At 39.1% G+C, this 21306-nt stretch overlaps 1 protein-coding gene across 1 annotated transcript in view; it reads right to left on the bottom strand.

The window, feature by feature from the left end:
* Nucleotides 1–2367: 2367 nt before the first annotated feature.
* The window catches only part of LOC143735225 (uncharacterized), a 34078-nt gene continuing 15139 nt past the window's right edge, over nt 2368–21306 (bottom strand). Inside the window, exons 2-5 of the mRNA XM_077225321.1 lie at nt 4239–4541; nt 3615–3911; nt 3107–3421; nt 2368–2882 (exon numbers count right to left, since the gene is read on the bottom strand). Coding sequence (XP_077081436.1) covers nt 2764–2882; nt 3107–3421; nt 3615–3911; nt 4239–4541 — 1034 coding nt within the window. The 3' untranslated portion in view covers nt 2368–2763. The remainder of the gene's footprint in view (nt 2883–3106; nt 3422–3614; nt 3912–4238; nt 4542–21306) is intronic.

Raw genomic sequence — 21306 nt, 5'->3', positions numbered from 1 at the left:
CATTATTCATTGCAATGCATTATTTACATAATACTGAACACAGCGCCATCTAGTGGTTTTCTGAGTAACAGACACAATCACTGGATCTCATTACAGAGACTGAGTAAATAACTCCTGATAACATGTCAGTTCAGGGTGAGTCACTAGATGGAGGAGTTGCTCCTCAGACGAGACCACAGAGAGAACGAGACGAGACGAGAATCACACTAGAGATTTAAAGACTTTTTCATTGCCTGTTGGAGGAAATGGAGGATCCATATGTTGTGTTTATGTATTTCACTGTGATCTCAAAGTATACTAATGTGTCCCAAATCAAGAAAAGTAGAAAATTAATTAGCTAAAATTAGCCCTCTGCTATTCTCAATATACATGCTGCCACTTGGTAATATTATAAGAAAACATGGAATTAATTTCCACTGTTATGCTGATGACACTCAATTATATATCTCATCACGACCAGATGAAAACACTAACTTATCTAAATTGACAGAGTGTCTAAATGATATAAAATGCTGGATGACGTGTAATTTCCTGCTATTAAATTCAGATAAAACGGAGATACTACTTATTGGTCCAAAAAACTACCCACAAAATCCCTTACAATACAACTTTAATTTAGAAGGATGTCCTGTTACTTTATCCACTACAGTAAAAGACCTGGGTGTTATACTAGACCGCAACTTGACTTTCGAAAATCATATTTCATATGTTACAAGAACAGCCTTTTTCTACCTTAGAAACATTGCTAAGCTACGTAACATGCTATCTGTTTCTGATGCAGAAAAGTTAGTTCATGCATTCATGACCTTGAGACTAGATTACTGTAATGCTTTATTAGCTGGCTGTCCTGCATCCTCAATCAACAAGCTACAGTTAGTGCAAAATGCAGCCGCTAGAGTTCTTACTAGATCAAGAAAATATGATCATATAACACCTATTTTATCATCTCTACACTGGTTACCTATTAAGTTCCGTATCAATTACAAAGTATTCCTACTGACCTATAAAGCCCTAAATGGTTTAGCTCCTGTGTATTTAACAGACCTTCTATCGCCATACAATCCATCGCGCTCTTTAAGATCACTAAATTCGAGGCTTCTGGTCATTCCTAGGATATCTAAGTCCACTAAAGGAGGAAGGGCGTTCTCGCATTTAGCTCCTAAACTCTGGAATAGCCTTCCTGATATTGTTCGAGACTCAGACTCGCTGTCCCAGTTTAAAACTAGATTAAAGACGCATCTCTTTAACCAAGCATTCACTTAATGCTTAACCTTTAATACTACTGCTGAATCAGTTCGAATGCATTAACATTATGAACATCAGCTATGCTAATTATTTCCCATCTGTCTTTCTGCTGTTATCTCGGGACGCTAGTCCCGAGGTAAATAGCGTTCGTCAGCTCCAGTTTGTATCCAGCCTCTCACGGAGACTTCAGATGCCCCAACGCCTGTGAAGAGACGACTCGACGCCTGTGAAGAGACGACTCAAAGCCGGCGATATGTTATGCCATAAATTAATACATGATTAACTAACTGTATTTTTCTATGTACATTTCCGAAATGTACTTTCTGTAAAGCTGCTTTGAGACAATGTGTATTGTGAAAAGCGCTATACAAATAAATTTGAATTGAATTGAATTAATAATAATAATAATAATAATGTAAACATTTACAAATAATGTTTTAAATAATATATTAAAAATGTAAAGCTTTATATTTGGCTCAATGCTTAAATATTAATACTGTTGGACTGTAATTTATAAAATGTTAAATCTAGGTTCCAATGGTATAGAAACTCAAAAAGTTGTGTACACTTGTGTTTTACATTTTGAAATAAAGATGATGAGATTCTAAGAAGATTAAGACAGGCAACCCAGGTGTCTGTCAGGCTTATTGGATTAGCATCTATGCATTTGAATGACACAGTTTTGCTGATGAGATGAGGGCTGGTGAAACTCTAGTAACGGGCTGCTACTGCATTTGGATACTTTGTTTAGATTGTCTCAACCGCTATGTATTGAAAGCTATAAACTCTACTGTGCTGAGCAATAGTCAGACTTGGATGACTACAGTGACGCACAGTGAGTCCTCAATAAAGAGTAACTTCTGCTTGAAAGATATCCTTTGTCACCATTATGTTCATAGACTCTCAGTTTGTTTTCATTCCTCACTTGTGTTTCCCTGTCTGTGTCTGTAAAGAAAGTGTTTGAACTTCTTTCATCTCCGTCTTCCTTGCTGCGAGCCGTGACAATCCCAACGTCTCCTGGTCTCTGCTTCGACAAAGAAAAAGTGTAAAACACTATATATAAAGTTGATATCCAGGAGGAGTTCGACATAATAAATGTAATAAAACATGGCGAGACTCTTGAACCTCAGAGTGAGAAACTTTATTGATAAAGACAAGCAAATACATGTGACAAATATACAGTAAAATGAGATCTGTAGACTCTTTATTTACTTTTTTTTATATCAGAGATAAATATTAACAAAGCTTTACAAATGAGTTCATAACAATCTGACACTGAAAGAGAGAACAGAAGCTCAATCAATAGTGTATATACTATGCAAAAATGCTATAAAAACAAAAACACACTTGAAGAATCTTTAAAATTCAGCGTTCTGCTTTACATTTCAACACTTCCTGAAAAATCTGAACATATAAAACTGTAAATTAATAAATCTCACAAATATTAATATATGCAAATTGAGTTTGTGAGAAATGACATCATCAATCATGTACTGATGTGTGAATATGTGCTTGATCTCATTCAGCTCTTCTGGATCTGATGTCATAAACCAGAATGATGACAGTAGCCACGCCCACCAGAGCAGAGAGGACCAATCGGATCACAGCTTCGGTAGGACCACAACAGTGGACAGAGTCTGAGGAATAAACACATCAAACTGAGATCAGATCAGTCAATAAACACTAATATCAGCGCTGACATCAACTAATATTTATGAATACACAGAAATATGATCAACAATATTATATTCGGTTCTACGTAAGTGAGTTTATTTCAAACTAAAGTGATTTAACAATTCAATATGTAACTATTTAATAAAATAAGAATATTTGAAGTACAGGACAAATGATCTCTACTCACCATTGACAGAAACTCTGAATGATTTTGATGAGATGAATATTCCTGAAATTATCACTAATTCATAACGTCCTTCATGTTCAGTTGTGGTGTTTGTGATGGTCAGAGATCCAGTTTGTTTGTCCAGCTTCAGTCTGTCTCTGAATCTCCCATCAAGAACATCATCATATACAGTGATTCTGGTGACCCGTCTACTGATTTCTGCTATTAAAGTGTTTCCAAACCTCCACTGAATCCAATCATCATCCTTTATTTCAGTAAGATCAGAGTTTAGAGAGACTGAATCTCCCACCATCACTGACACTGACTTCACTTCATCTGTCAAACACACAGAGAACAAACAGAAACAGGGTTTGTCAGAGATTAATACTGTTAAATCACTTTATAATGGTTTACTGAATTTAATAGTTTAAAATTAAAATAAAGAATTTAAAACAACAAAACAAAATAGTGTATGAATGAATTTAAATTTTGGCATTAAAAACAGGTGTAAACGTTTTTTTTAACGCACCAATGACAACGAGAATGAAACTCTTTCTGAAGAAGATCTTGCCGTTGATCTGTAAAACTCCAATATGTTCAGTTGTGGTGTTTGTGATGGTCAGAGATCCAGTTTGATTGTCCAGCTTCAGTCTGTCTCTGAATCTCCCATCAAGAACATCATCATATACAGTGAATCTGTCGAACCGTTTATTGATTTCAGCTATTAATGTGTTTCCAAACCACCACTGAATCACTTCATCATTCTTTATTTCAGTAAGATCAGAGTTTAGAGAGACTGAATCTCCCTCCATCACTGACTTCAGTCCTGAATCACCACACACACACACACACACACACACACACACACACACACACACACACACACACACACACACACACACACACACACACACACACACACACACACACACACACACACACACACACACACACACACACAGACAGAGAACAAACAAACAGGGTTTGTCACAGATTAAGACGTTTCCTCTATGGTTTATAAAAGAAAATAGTTTAAAAAAATGAATATAATCATCATTTAACACCAAAAGCAAAATGAGGTTTGAATTATTAATTGTATATTTGTGCTGATTAAAATATAAAACAGGAGAAACTGATATTTACAGTAACTCACCATAGACTTTGAGAAAGAAGTTATTGAAAGCACTGTTGCTTAGTTCATAATGTCCTTCATGTTCAGTTGTGGTGTTTGTGATGGTCAGAGATCCAGTTTGATTGTCCAGCTTCAGTCTGTCTCTGAATCTCCCATCAAGAACATCATCATATACAGTGATTCTGTCGGCCTGTTTATGGATTTCAGCTATTAATGTGTGTTTAAACCTCCACTGAATCACATCATCATCCTTCATTTCAGTAAGACGAGTGTTTAGAGAGACTGAATCTCCCTCCATCACTGATACATCATCACCAGACGCTCCTGAAGAACAGAGTTTTTCAAAGATTAAAGCTTTTAAATCACTTGATGTTGGTTTGATGAAACTTCACTAAAAAATAATTTAAATGTGAAATGAATAATATTCTGCAGCAGTACAAAGAGAAAAGATGATGAATGAAAATAGAAATAATTTATAAATATAACAACAACTAAAAAATACACTTTTACTTTAATGTTTAATGTCACTAAAACTAATGCTGTTGAGTATCTGAGCTTCATATCTATATTATTTTATTTAATCAATCTGTAATAATAAATAATACATTTAATTTTAGGCGCCTTTCAGACCACCCAAGGTCACCTTACAACAAAAATAGAAGTAAAAATAGTATTAGCTATTACGAAAGAGAGAAATATATATATATATATATATATATATATATATATATATATATATATATAAACATCCAACAGGCTAATGCTGATGGGGGGGAAGAGAGGGGAGGTGCTTAAAGTTTATAGGCTGACTTGAAAAGATGAGTTTTGAGAGTGGTTTTGAACTGTGAAATGGAGTCTATGGCACAAATATGAGGAGGAAGAGAATTCCAGAGTTTTGGTGCAGCATGGGAGAAGGCCCTTGCTCCCATTGTGGACAGTCTGATCTCTGGGGTTGCCAGTAGTCCTGCTGATGATGAACGGAGTGAGCGTGTGGGTATGTAAGTCTGTAGTAGTTCTGTGATATATGAGGGGGCGAGATTGTGCAGAACTTTGAATGTCATTAACAAGATTTTAAAGTTTATTCGTTGTGATATGGGGTGCCAGTGCAGTTGAATCATCAGGGGTGTGACACACTGAAAAAAATTATTCTGACCCCTTGTAAATGTTACATGTTTTTATCTGTTTTTTTTATTATTATTAATTTTCAAATGTACTGCCCTTGTTTAAAACAATTTAATTTTATTCAATTAAAAGTAATTCTAAAAAATATATGTTTCATTTAAAAATGTGGCAACAGATTACAGGCAACATTATTAATTAAATGGAACACATTAGAATTGAGTAATAATTAATCAAAATAACTCCTTAAAAGTTAACCATTTCCAAATGAGTAAACTGAGAGACTGATTGGTCGTCTGAGTAAAATGAGCCCGCCCCCTTGTCTCTATGACACTGTGATCTAGAGCTATGTTCAATACAAAATCCCTATGCATTTTAAACAAAAATATCTGAGTAACAGACAGACGTCAAAGAAGTAGTAAGAAGTCTTTATTTTTATTGCCAACATTGAAGACACCTGATGTTAACAAGCAGAATCACTGAAGGAGAAAACCGTAATTTTGTGTCACCATTATGGAGATTAGTGTTTGTTTTAGTTGGGCTCTTGACGCTTAAATCATTAACTTGAAGTAAGTAATTCATTGGAGATTCCTTGCAGGATCGCATTGCAATAGTTGATACAAGAGGTCACTAGGGTGTTGACAAGAACTTGAGCGGAGTGTTGCAAAAGTGAGGGACGCAGTCTGGAGATGTTTCTGAGGTGAAAATAAGCCGTCCGACAGACATTATTGATGTGGTTGAAAAATGAAAGGGTACTGTCCAAAATAACTCCAAGGCTCTTTACCTGTTTAGAGACTGGTATGACATCCTCCCAATGGAAACTAATGAGAGGTTGGATTTTAAGCGTGTGGATGGAGTGCCAATGAGCAGTAGCTAGGTTTTGTTACTATTAAGTTGGATATGATTGGTAGTCTTCCATGCCTGTGTGGCGGGCTTGGGGCGGAGCACTCGTTTTCAGAATTATTATGTGGAGTGGAGTGCTTACACACACACTCGTGTACACTTACGTACAGAAAATAGAGAAAGATAAAAAGCAGACAACGCCACCCCGTTTCGTGAACGGGGACACTTCATAAGACACACAGGTTCGCTACCACAGAGGACAAGAGGCATGGATAAACACGAAAAAACTTTATTTTTCACAACAGTAATTCTTTAAAATGTATAAAACTATTGGCTCAGAGGACAAGAGTTTACACCGCTACGGTGCGTACCAGACAAAATGAAGAAAGCACAACAAAATAGGACTTTCAGGCTGAGGCTTACCAGTAGGGCGGCTAGCTGGGCAGAGAGTATCCCAAAACCACACCACTCACCAAATTCTACTCCACACAACCACACTCACACTCACTAAGTGAGGAAAAAGCAGGTGTCAAAGGCAAAACACTCGGTGAAGGAAACACCACCACCAAAAGGGCACAGACAGCTAGCTTCCCTACAACGGGCCTTCAGCTCCTAATAAACAAAACACACAAAATAAGTCAAACTACACAAAATGAATACGAATTAGACGAACATTAAAATCACAGAAAACACATCCCAAAGTAATTAAATGAAACACAGAAACTTTACAAGTCTTCCAGGACTTATACTCGAATCAAAACATTTAGACAAGAACATTTGCTATTCTCAGGTACAGAATATTACTCACTTTTCCACAGGGCCTAGGAAAATCACGGACCAAAGAAAGCAAACAAACTACTGGTGGAAATATGCTAAAGGTCGAGCTAAATCATACCATTAATGGTATTTCTCACATAGTGACAACTATGAGACTAGCCACTCATCACCTGGGTCACCAGCATTAGTATAGCGCCATCTACGATTGTAAAATAACTAAAGAAAAACAAATCAAAAGGGGCGTGTCAAAACAATTACAACGGTCATACAGTAGTATAACTGGCAGCAGAACAAACAGTGCAGTCTAACAGTGTTGTCTAGGGCGCATTTGCCCCGCAGTCCACCGAGCCAAGAGCTGTTCTGGGCAAAACACATTTTTGTACATGGCAGCAATGGAATGGAATAAAAAATCCCAGTTGAGATTAAATTAAGCCAGTCAGATCGCTGTTTTAATCGAGCATGTGGTGAATGGTTGTTAAATGTTAATTAGATTTAGTTATGTAGTCTTAATGAACATTTATTATTGTAGTGTATGTATTTGTGTTTATTTTATTTTGTATTTGGATGTGGTTGAGTGTACAAGGTACTTTTTAGTCATCTGTAGCTTGCCTGGCCATCTTTTTCAGACTACAACAAGGACCACAATGGAAATAAGTTTGTAACTTTCTTGTGTTATCCTCAACAGTTCTGATAAATGTATAATGTCACTGTGATGGCATATTGTTATGCATTTATTTTTTTTACTGTCTAATAAATCAAATAATCAAATAATCAAATAAAATCAAATAAAATCAAATAAAAAAATCCCACCAGCAAACAACAGTTTTTATAGAAAAGGGGCATGGCAAAAATGACATGATACATTACATAATTTCCCTACAATTTACTTGGTTCTTCATATGCAAATCCTCTTGTTACTGGGTAGAGGCAGTTTTCTTGATTACTTCATAATCACAAGGTTTCATGTTTAGACATCTGTCTAGTTTCATTTCCCATTTGTTATTTTTAGACTCACACAACCCTTTGCCAAAGGGGCCACATACAGTACATTTAGCCAAAGAACGGAACATCTTAGTACATTGTGTTTCAGAGTGTTAGAATTGTTAGGCCTAAAAAGGGAAAGTAAGGTTTATATGTTAGAATGTTAGAGTTATGATTCGTTTGATATACAGTTTACTATTTTATTCATTTAAAAAAATCCATCAGAATATTCAACTGAGAACCAGTTCAGTCAAAAGACCATAACAGATGTTACATTTCACATCCGATACGTTTCCTCATGTCAATCAATATACCTGAGCGAGATTCACAACCCAAGATTTAAATTGTACCTCGCTGCAGAACTGGGCTGGCGTTGGACTGTCCAGGTATCCAACTATCAGGAACCTCTTTAAAGATAGGAATTCTCTTCCTTTCTCAAACACAGGAAAATAGATGTTTAGAAAAATTAAAAAGAGGAAAAATTGTATTTCCACAAACGTTCCAGGTAGACAGTCGAACCCGAAATGCGGATTCACTCAATTGTCTGTTCACAAGTCCATGCAAGTGTCCATCCAAAAAGAATTTAAAAGTCTTTAAACAAAAAATACTTCAAATCTAAAAAAAAAAAAAACTATAGAGAAAATATAGAAAGGAATATTCCCAGGGCAATGGCTGAATAATTAAAATAGGGAGAAAAATAAAATCAACAGAATTTCAAAGAGTTTTCAATGCCGCTTGCGCCCACAGAGCAGCACTATGTGACAAAAATGGCGAGCCAGGATTTTTCTCGAAACAACAGTAGCCTAACAAAAAAACACTTATTCTGAAATGGCTTTAGCAACAACCAAAATAATGTCCGTGTTTTTCTTCCCGATGTCAACTGTGGTAAAACAACAAAGAAGAACACTCACAGTAGGCCTACCTCAGCTCCCTTAAATCGGATACAAACACTTGTGTTAATAATAACAATGAGTAATCCATCAGGCGGAAACTGAAGCCTCCCTGGGCGCCGCCATTGTAGCAGACCATCACCTGCTGTTAGCATTCCATTGACTCCCATTCATTTTGGCGTCACTTTGACAGCGAATAACTTTACATCTGAGGCGTTTAAAGACTCCATTTGTCCATTATTTATTTTTAAAGAAACACGATAATGTATAAAAGGCTCCATTACTTTGTATCTTTCGTTATGGCCCCGTAGAAGCCGTTTTTGTAAAAATAGGCTAACTATTGCGTCATAACCACGTGACTCTCTGTCGCACAGAAGATAAATTACCGTATAGACAGGAGGAGAAGCTTGCAGGCAATCGGGGGGACATGGAGGCATAAAGTCAAGGGAGAAGCCCATAGAGAGTTGTAAAGTTGCTCCTGCTACGAGCTCATGGACAGCTCCTACTCACGCTCTCCGTCTCTGCAAGAATTCGGAAGGGAATGATTCAGATTTCTCTTGGCACCAGTGTTGCCAACTATTTTCAAATGAAAGTAGATAACGCCTTCCCTAAAAGTCGCTAGATTACGTCATACGTCATTTAGCATATTTATTACATCATCGCGTCGTACTTGCGTTCTGCCTGCCTAATTTGTTTTCTCTCTAAATTCATGCTCACATACTGTATTTTAAGTAAGGGATAATGTATAGCGAGGCGGTTGTTATAATTAAAACCACCCTGACAGGCTGACTAGCCCGACGCGAAGCGGAGGGATCTTAAATAGCCTGAAGGGGTGGTATTCGTTATAACAACCGCCTCGCTATACATTATCCCGCTTATTACATGGCTACCTACCAAATAAATCAATAATTTGACTCAAAATATTGATTTAAAAAGGAGTTTATTGATTTAAAAACGATTGTATTGCTTCCGCTTAAAGCTCCAGTCGGCAAGTCTGCAGATTGAGTGGACTTATGCAAAATTTTGAATGTTTACAACTCTCATGCCCCTCCCCCACTATCAACGAATACCCTCCCACCGAGTTCGTGGCTTCGTGCTCATCACTGCTAGTGCACCAGATTTTCTGTGAACGTGCCCGTCTCATCAGCATCCATCAACACCATGAAGTATTTTGTTATTGTTGTTTTGTCATTTTGGTGTAGATTGTTATGAAATGGATTACCCACCAATTAAACGTAAATAAACACCATCGCCTGTCTGAAACGCTATTGCTGTATGTGGCAGACATGGTCATTGTACATTTTTCTACTGCTTATATATCAGAGCTAGTAAGATAGCACATACAATAACAGTAGCTTTACTACTGTTCTTACTCACGTAAGAAAGATAGAGTAGCATTGATTCTTCCTAAAAGCCGAACTTTATCCCTTCATCTGGACATGTTTATCCACCTAACGTTACATTCACACGGATTTCAGTGCAAACAAACGAACCTGCCCAATAAGTGCTAACGTTAGCTATCCATACCAATACATTTGGGCAAACATACTTAGATTACTAACATAACACTAAGAAATAAAGGTACTGGTTGATAAAGCACAATTACCTGTGGAATTACTAACATAACACTAAGAAATAAAGTAACTGGTTGATAAAGCACAATTACCTGTGGAGAAGAAATGTTGCAAGCTCTGCATCCAGCTTGAACCCAATTAAATCACGTAAATCTCTCCACCTTTCAAATGCCGATCCGATGTTGATCCTGGTTTATTTACGCACTTTCTTTCTTTACTTCTTTATTTTCAGCAGGTGTTCTCTTTTCCTGTGTTGTTTTTGACCTCCAAGCTCTTGAGGTTAATCAAGGAATTGGAATCTTTTCCGCCATCACTCTTCATTACTGCGCGAACTTCAGGCGTGTGCATGTGATTGTAACGTGCGCGAGGGGTGGCGTGTGCACGACCTGTGATTGACAGTCAGATCTCACACCCCCCTGCGCTGATTGGATCCGATGATCCGGGACGGGTGGATTTTTCCAAAACAAATAACACGCTCCAGGTGGAGTTAGAAGCTCGGTCTTTTTTCTAAAACCACTTTATTTATGTTGTTCTGTCGGATTATAGTGAAGATTTCACTGAATATGATCAAAAAATTGTTGCCGACGGGAGCTTTAAGAAAATAGTTTGTTCCGTCTCTGAACTGCATCCAAGGCAACAGTGTGTTATACTAAGACCGCATTCTACATTGGAATTCTACCAAGCCATGTAATAATATAATATAATATAATATAATATAATATAATATAATATAATATAATATAATATAATATAATATAATTGTAACGGTCACCAGCTGGGGTGCTCTTGAGAGCCACTAGAGGGCACTCCACACCAGACTATTATCACGCCCTCACAAACTACATTTCCCATAACTCACTGCCCGGACTCATCATCACTGATTGCATTCACCTGTGTCTCATTACTAGGGCTGGGTATCGTAACAAAATTTTCAATACCGATACCGATACCGATACCTTGAATTCGATACCGGTTCCTGAACGATACTTTTTTCGATACCAATTTTATCAATATAACATTACCTAAAAAAAAAAACTTATTTTTCCAGTTTGTTGACTTTTTTACACTCATATTTTGAGTCTGTAAAAAAGCACCAATGCTAAAGTTTTCTATGTTTCCTAATCATTTAACAACATGTATTCGTTACTTCAATGAGCTCATTGTTTCTGCCTTAACTTAATGCATTGTTTAACAATGAAACTGAATGAAAATTAATTGAAATGCATTACACACAGTCACCCCTGATAACAGATCACTCTAAATTGTAATTTAGACACATGCATTTTCTGTAAAGCTCCTTTGAAACGATAGGCTATGTATTGTGAAAAATGCTGTACAAATAAATGTGAATTGAATTAAATATAGGCTACTGGGGTGCGGGACATATGCCTCGCGCTCAGCACACATGAAGCTTGTGCAAAGCACTGGCAAAAGTAGCCTAATGATTATGGATGTGTCGGGAAACGATAGTAAGGAGATATTTTAATTGTTTATTAATGAACAAGTGTTTACTAAACATGTTGGCTGCAAAGATGATTATTGCGAATTTGCGATGCTGACTCGTTATCCCTGCAGTAGTGAACGCGCGCGCGCTTATATGGATTAGGTAATCAAACTATTTATTTCTAATTGTTTCGTTTAAAAGTAGACATATTTTGAGCATATATAGAACTATTTCTCATGTCTGTGAGGCAAGTATCCTATACGCTGAGTTTCGGTTCATTTGTGACGCGCTCCAGTTCTTGTAGTCGAAGGCGGATAAACTTTCTACTCTCAAGTGTATTCTGTCCGCTTTTAAGTGCCTTATCAGATTTACCGTGTTACTGGTCTTGGCAGCAATTATCTTGTCGAAAATATTGCATCGTGTGCTTATGGCATCGAGTCGGGTACATAGGTACACTTTTGATCATTTCCACATATTTTCTGTCTATCTGGGTTGGACGCTTACACACACACACACACACACACACACACTACAGCCACACGTGCGACGAGCCACATCTCTGGGCAGCCGCGTAAACTAGTGTTTTTCCGCCACAGCCAATCATGCTGCATGCTTATTGTTTAACTGACGTTGACGAGATTAACCACTTAGGTACCGAAACTTGGTACCGAAAAACAAGACATTTTTCGATACTCGGTAGTATCGAGGCAATTCGGTCGGTACCTAAAAAGTACCGAACTCGGTACCCAGCCCTATCCTGTTAGTCTCTGTCTATTTATACCATGGGGTGCTTCTCATTTCTTATTTGTGCATCCTCGTTTCCTTTCCTCGCTTCCTTTCCTAGCGCCTCAGCTCCTCCCCCTGTAGGTTGTGAGGGAAGGACGCAAGGAAAGAAAATGAGGACGGAGGAATCGAATGAAAGCTTTTTTTATACATTGGAATACTTGATCACTCGAGCGTCACTTCATAGCGTCATCAGCACCGCTCAAAGGATCTGCCCTTATGTTGTTGAAATTTGTTTATTTAAGAAATTCATAATGAATAATAATAAAGCAAGATACCCTGTTAAAATATGTGAGATGTGTGGTTTATATAAACTGCATAGGTAAACTATAATTTAAAAAGATTGTGATCGATGTGAAGGGGGAGGAGAATGTATACGTGCGTCATGTTTAGTCAATAAAACACTTCCGCATAGGATACAGCTATGTATCCTCGCTCATGACTCCTCTGAAAGCCTCCTCACTCCTCACTCCTCGACTCGTCGCGGTGCAATTAGAGAATTGAGATGTCCTTCAAGATGGCTGTGCTTGATTGGTTTCCGGGTCATAGGATGGAGGACAGAGGAGCGAGGAGACGAGGAGGGATATTGAGAAGCACCCCATGTTCACTCATTCACTCACTGCGAAGTTTGGTATGTTGTTACACTGCATTCCCGAGTGTTTCTCCCTGGTTTCCTGTCTCCCGGTTTCTGGATTTCTTGCCTGTTCCTTGGATTATTCTTCTGCCTCTGACCCCAGCCTGTTTTGTTTGATTGTTCGTTTGGACTACCTACCTGTGTATTTGACCTTTGCCTATTTATTGGATTAGGTGTCTGGATTGTCCCTATTAAAGCTGCAGTTGAATCTTAACCGTCGAGTGTCTGAGCAGTTGCGTGACTATAATATAATATAATAAAATATAATATAATATAATATAATATAATATAATATAATATAATATAATATAATATAATATAATTAGCCGAATGTCCAATAAAGCTGTTCTCATTTCCTGTATTATTTTTGTCAGACAATAAAACAAGTAGCTATTGTAGGGTATGGACCAATCACATACATACTAATTATTCATTATATACAAAGGTTTATGCAACTCCTCACACAGCCCAAATGAACAAACACAAGGGCAGAAACAGTGTCATGTTACAGGGCATGATAAGGAGATTTTACAACCTCTGAGGAATGTGGCCACATACTCAAGAGAGAGACTATGAAACAGAAACCCTCTTTAAAACAGACTTTGCTGCATTAATCATAGACTAACTGATCTATAAATGAACATGCATAAAACTGTGAAAGAAACAGTGTAAATGGTTTACTGTCTCGTGTACTATTAGGTATATATTATGGTATGTATCCTGGTATACAACCAACTAACGATCAATGTAACCTCACCTGTATCATGCCTCCTACCTAATTAATCCTCATTTAATGACTCACACTTTGATGTACATCACCTTCTTCTAGAATGCAGTGTGGATGTGTTATAGCTATCTGAGCATTAATGAAGGTATAATCATGCTAGGGACAAAGATCCGTAAATCAACTAAGAGCCACATTCCCTCTCAGACATGTCACCTTTCTGATTGGTCGAGTTCACCCCTTAGGGGAGGATCTTTTCCAGGCCTTATTAGATACACTCCACATGTGACCCCGCTCTCTTAGTTCTTTCATCCAGCCGCAACACTGTTCTGGTGTTACTGGGGAACCCCCTCCCCCTCCACGGGGGCCCCAGGGCCCAGCAGGCCTCGATTCCAACCAGATATGGGCTCAGGCAGGAGAGAGATGACTCTCTAACAAAGAACCAAGGACAATCTCAAGAGTTTTGGAACAAAGACTCCAACCAACAACGACTCCAATCACCCATCCTTCCGACTTCCTCACTTCTCCTGGGTGCTCGGCGTGACCTCAACAGAGTCCCAGGCCTTGACCAAACCAGTCATGCGTTCCTGGAGAAAGAGAACGCTCAACCAACTTCCACTTGACACTGCCGGAACCATCAACGACTTCAATTTTCAACAACTTCAAGAATTGTTCCCATTACAAATGCAAGTATTCAATTCAATGAAATGTGAAAATGAAATTCTGATGGTTCTTCTCATAGACCCTCTTCCGGTTTCCAGTTTCATCCTATCACTAACCTATTTATGTATTCATGTGTGTATGTTGTTTAGTTTATTTATATTCATATAAATATCTATATTTAGTTAATAAAACTTGTACATAATATGTATTTGGTTCTGTTTTGTTTGCAATACAAGTCACTTTACGATCACGGTTTTTGCTACTGGCTCAAAGTACTGTACAGGCGAAGAAATAATTATTCTTCGGTGGCCATGGAAGATACCCTTTTCTTAGAATAAATTAATAATCAAAAGAGTTCATTGGAAGAACTGATTTATTGATTGTAATATTAATTCAGCCACATCAAGTTAATCCAATTAACTGACCCAAATATTTATAATTAATAATAACAAGATATTATTGATTATTAATATTTCCAAAAAGCTGAGTTCCTTACATATATGGTGGAGAATGCAGGCATCGTATTAAACATTGTATGCAAGCAGACAGTAATCAATCATATGTTGTCCCATAAGTTTTTATTAACATCTCATACATGCACGTACAAGTTTCTGGGTAAATCAGCAAAACTATAGCTTGAATATGCCTTCCTACGAATGGCAGAAAGTTCACAAATGCTATAATGCATATTTAAATCGTACGATAAGAAACTCCTGATTTTAGCGAAGAAAGCCTAATTTCAGATATAAATCAAGCATAAGCCTTCTCTGACGAAGAAATGTCAGATTAGCCGCGCGCATAAATGGTACCAGAACAAATTAACCTGATATGGACGAAGAAATCTCCATTTTCAGCATTTTTGAATGTGATCTGAGCGATGTTCCTCAATCACCGATTAATGCCTTATTATGCGTTACGTCATTGTATTCATATTAAACCGCTGAAGCGCTCATATGAAACAATCGCGTCGAATTCGTATTAGAACAATCAGCTAACTAGTAATTTGCCATTATCTGTGAAAGAACGGTGCTGTTTTGATTTGTTAAAAAGAGTCACTCACACGCAACGTCGTGTCTAAGCGAGAGACTCAGTGCAAACTGTCAGCACAGCTCTTCCGCTGCTCCGGCTGATCTGTGTTGTTGGTTATCATTGCGTCGGGAACGCGAGCAGGCGTTCCTATCTAGTTTTTCTGACAACAGCACCAATCTCACAGACCCTCGTGTAAACAAGCGACAGTTGTAGCCAATAGCTCCCTCAATCCTAACTTTCAAGTAAAACCCTCTACCTCGAGTGATAGTTTTAGCACCGCCTAAAAACTTAGACACGTTAGAGCGTAAAGTGTAACCTTAAACCAAAGACTATAGATTTTGCGTGATTTGAACTGAGTGATGTGAACACGAGTAATGAGAGTCAAAGCTCTTCGAGGCTTTGAATCAAAGGAGTCAACTGCATCACAAATGATTCTTTGTTTGAAGCACCCTCGCTGGCGACCCCTGCTGGTCAAAACAGTGGAAGTGTAGCGGAAACTCAAATCAACGGAACACCTTTTACAAACCAATAGCAAAGGTTTTATCAAAAGGTGTAATCAGGTAATGGCAATCCGCGATCTACCTAATATCGATTAATATGAGGTGTCTTTCAAGGCACAATATCTTAGTAAACTGTAGGGCTCGTTTTATGAAAGCTTGACTTGAAAGTCAATCAGACCCTTTATCAAATGCGTCATTAAATGTGTACAAATCTATAAAGTGATACGAGATCACATAGAGACCAGATACACACTGGTTCACGAACCGTTGAAATTTAAAACAATTTCGAAACAGCTATGACGTGTAACGAAGCCCAGTTTAATAAAATCACGTGACCTTAGCAGTGATACACATTACACACTCCGAATGATTTGAGACGAATGATTCACCCTGGTGTCAGAGCTTCACGAAGCACGTCTCATAAGAGGGTTAAACCACCCTCTTCTCTCTCTCTTTCTCTCTCTCGACCCCTTCCTCTTGGTTTCATTTTCAGATTGAAACCCAGATACTTTGGGTTTTTATTTGTGTTTCTTTTATTTTTACTTAAATCTACCCCTATTTTATTTTGTGTATTTACACCTGTTGAGCCTGAATCGTCCTATTCAGTTAAGTTGAATTTAATTAAATTGGGAATTTAATTAATCAATTTGCTTATTCAAGTTCCCCCCTAGTTACCAGAGCTATGAGAACACACAATGTTTACATACATTTTTTTTTATTTTTTTTCAATTTAGTTATTTACTTTTGTTTCAGCCTGAATTCTTATATTCAGCTAAAGAAAAAAAAGGGCTTAACTAAATTTGAAATTTAATTAAATTACTTGATATGCTTCCCTTTCCTTTTAGTTTTCTTAGAGCTATAAGGACGTTCTAACTTTACCTTTACCTTATTTTAGATCACTAGTCACTATCCTCATCTTCTCTCTCTCTATAGGATTACAATATCTAGCGACTGTTGTTTCCATAGCGAGTTACACAGGTCATTAATATCCTACTTCCTGTCTGTGTTTTACCCATCCTCACTCATTAGCAACAAGCTAAATACATGAAGTATGGCTAAACACAAACGCACAGTAGGCCCCAGACAGAACTGGAAACACTTCCCATTGTTTCTTCTTCTTTTGGACCTTGAGATGTCTGATGTGTCCCTGGTAGCTTAGTCTAACAGCAGCATAACCCATAAGTGACTCCTGTTTACCTATGTCTCCTGGCTAAACCTAAATAGGTAAAACACTCCTTTCTTCCTCTTCTTTTCTGGTTTCATCCTATTGTTTTATTTTGGTTTTTCTCTATCTGTTACTCTCGTAGCACAACATGTGAGAAGAACCATCAGCATTTTTGAGTAATAGGTTATGACATGTAAGCACGTCAACTAAGATGCTTGCAACTTTTTTAGCACGTCAACTAAGATACTCAAAACGTTTTTTTTGTTGTTGTGTGTGCTCACCAACACTAAATTGTAGCTGCTCCACATAGCCATACTCCCACACAGATAGCTCACCACCTCTGTAGAAACTTGCATTTGCCTTTGCCATTTCTCTCTCGTGTTCCCACAAGTGTGCCAGTAGGCCTCAGACACCCGGCCCTGCCACCAGGACCACCTGAAGACCCGGCAGAGCAGTGTCATGGACATCCTTCAGCCTGAAGCAGGCAACGACCTGCCACGGCAGAGGAAGGAACAGTTAGGCAACAACGAGAGCAGACGTCTTACACCCAGCCTGAGCCACCAAGAGCTGACCAGCATTATCTTCTCCTTGGCCACGCTCCCGCAGGCCTCAAACAGGAGGTAAATGAACTAACGCTGCCAGCCACAGGACTCCACAGAGAATGAACCCTGCTTAACGGGAGAAGGCACAGGACAGATGCAGAGACCCTGACAGCGTGGAGCAACTGAAAGAGATCACCAGTTTTCAAGCGGCTCTGACAGCTGCTGAGCACCTGCCAACAGACGAGAGAGGAACTGGTTGAACTCAAAGAGAGAGACGCTGAAGCCATCGGCTTGCAGCCAGAGCTGAAGTCCCAACACTGACTCAGCGATGCTGCAACATTATAGACCAGCTCGATGTGGTCCAAATAGAACTGAAACAGTCCAACCAACTGCAAATGGACCCCACGAGAAAGATGTACCCTGCTGAACTTCGCATCAGCAGCGTAGGCTTCCCCAGCCCAGCACAAAAGGGAGGGGGGAGACAAACCCCTCTGCTTAACATGTCATCAGACAATTTCCTTAAAGCTTCTGCAGCCGTGGAAGGAAAAGGATTGATTCAGAAGAATCTTGAAACGACGCGTGTAGTGACACTCAAAGACCTCAACCGAATGGCCCGACATATCCCTGCATTTACACCAGAGCTTGCTAGACTCTATCTGATCTGGATCACATCCAGCCCAGAGTTGCGACGCTTTCTGGCTCGGCAGCCAGAAAACATCCAGTCTAACTACCAGCAGCTGGAACAAGCCATCACAACAGGATTCTCAGACTTAAGAGTCTGAATGTAGACTGGGCGCGGTCCCAGACACCAACCAGGGTAACCCTGAAAGTCCCTGTGCTACTACCACAGACATCAAGCGAGCTACCTCGGAACGTGAAACGAACCTGTGATGGAGGAAGACACCAGCTTCAAGAACCTTTTGACTCTGAACTTCAAAACCCAGAAGACACACGGCATGACCACAATGCACGACTCTGCTACAAAGTTCCTAGTCAGCATAGGACATAAAACTTTTAAAGTAGATGAAAATGTGTGCTCAAAAGGAAGCAAGAGTTTGCATTAGTAAAATTTGAATTTTACTAATTTAAAGAAAATCTTGAATGCAGGTGTAAGCCTCACGTGCCAACAGACTATGCACTGCTTTTTGAAACATACAGACATTGTGCCACCCGCTGGTTGAAATATACACTGCTGCACATTAGTTTCCATGACAATTACTTGTTACAGGAAATACAAACTCCAAATAGGGCATTCGTCACCCTAATGCCAGATGGTAAGTAAACCACCTAAGCTGGGAAAACTAGCATGACCTAGAGCCCCTTCGTAACTACTGTTATCCTAAAAGTGCTTATTTGATCATTCCGATCCAAATGGGACATGATATGCGATACACATTTTGATCACTAGATGCTGGCTTGTCTAAATGCAGATAAAACTATAGCTGGAATTGACATCTCTACTTAAAATAATAATAATAATAAAAAAAAGGTCTTAACGGGTATCGGTAATTTCAGCATTAAAGCGTAAGTCTGTTTGACAAAGGAATCTCATCTCAGCGGCATGCGAACTGTACTGGTATTTATTAGTCTGCTTTGGTTGAAGGAATCCAAATTGCAGTATTGCTTAATCTATTTCTGACAAAGGAACCTCAAAGGAACCTCTGGGTGATGCTCCCCTTTCTACAAAGTAAAGACCTTACAAATTATTGTTAGATTGATGTAATTCACCTAAATTTTGGGCTGCATCTACAAGCAGAGAGCTACCTAGCGATCAAAAGTGTTTACTCGCTGAAAAGTCAGTATTTATGCACGAGATGGACGTAACTATATAGGCTTAGACAAGCTTTGACTTACAGCAAATCTATTTCCTTACTCTGTAAACAAATAGAATAAGTTGCGTAAAGTAAAGAGAAGAGTTCCATGAGTAAAATTTGCAAATGCCAAACCACATTTGCATTTTACTGAATGTAACATCAAGTTCTTGAAAGACTTAAAGTATAGGCGCCCCCTTTTTACCCGTTTAAACATGCATAACTCATTTAAAATGTGCAGACATTCTTCATGGACTGTTGAATTGTTCTGACATGCACTGGTTCCCCTGACAACGACTTGTCACAGGAAGTGCTAACTCGTGACGTCATTTTGTAAACAAACCAGCCTAGGGGGCTAAGCTAACTTAACCTAGCATCCATCAAGCTTAGGCTAAGCTAAGCTAACCTAGCATCCATCCAGCACTAATTTTTATGACCCTGCAACACAAGTAATTTCAACGATTACTAGGGCATAACTATAGTCCTGAGGATTGATAATAAGCATCATTTGAATAGGAAAGCTGTCCTTTTTCCTCCTATTCTTCACTTCGTCAAGCCGTAGTGAACCACCAGTTAAGTCCAGAGAAATATTTTAGTCATAAGAACCATCTTGAGTCATTTATTTCATCTCGGCTATGCCCTTTCCAGGAAATACTCTCGGAACCACACAAGTCTTAGCCTCCTAACATCCACAGCTAAGATGATAAGGATACAATACACACTTCACTAGCTAGCTACACATGAAATACCTAGCTTTATGCTACATATCTAGCGAACCCATTAAACCGTGGCTCTGAACTTTCTAGGGTCATGCATTAATCTCTCTCCACAAGTGTGCCAAAATGTTGCGGATCCTCTGCTTAACCTGACCTTAACCGCACAGGAGACCGAAAAGACTGACAAGCCATCGCGAGGAACACTGTTCCACCCATGGCTGCTGACATCCGACGGCACCAGAGCCAACGGAACTGCACCATGAGAGAAGAGGACAAAAGACCCATGACCCAAGCCAGAGTTACAGCCACACCGGGTTGATCAAGATTCTCATCTCCTTACCCCACCTTATGGGTATAAAACAGAAGGTAAACAACCTCACATAATAGATCACAGCGTCCCACAAGGAGCGGACCTGTGCCCAAAGCCTTACAGACCAGCTAGAGACTGAGGTTCGAACCAGATTCAATGCAGCTGGACTGAGCATGCCCAGGACCAGCACAGAACTGTCACCATGGCAACAACCCAGGTACCAGCCAAGCCCCTTGGAGAAGCCATGGAGTACAGCACCCTCAACCTGCAAACACCACAGGAGGACCATCGGCTGTCAACGACAGCATCCTCTTCCATACCCTTCACACAGGTGTCAATCTGAGGCTCCGCAAGGACAGCTGGACGCACCTGCCTCAGAGTTACTGGAGCCGCTGACACACGCAAAATAGCTCCCTGCACAGGACTCACCCGAGGAGTCCTGTAAGGTACAAGCTTCCGACTCCTTGCCCACCCCAGCTTAGGCAAGCTTGCGTCGGCACCACCATAAGGACAGAACAACACTTCAATCCTTCAGACCTCTTGTGACTGAGAGGCTAACAACCACCTTCTGACCTCCGGCCACC

The sequence above is a fragment of the Siphateles boraxobius genome, unplaced genomic scaffold (genome assembly GCF_051911475.1).
Source record: "Siphateles boraxobius isolate OS27281-9 unplaced genomic scaffold, OSU_SipBor_1 13, whole genome shotgun sequence".
NCBI classification, from domain to species: Eukaryota; Metazoa; Chordata; class Actinopteri; order Cypriniformes; family Leuciscidae; genus Siphateles; species Siphateles boraxobius.
Note: the sequence above shows the minus strand (reverse complement) of the source record. Positions and strands in the feature narration are given on the sequence as shown.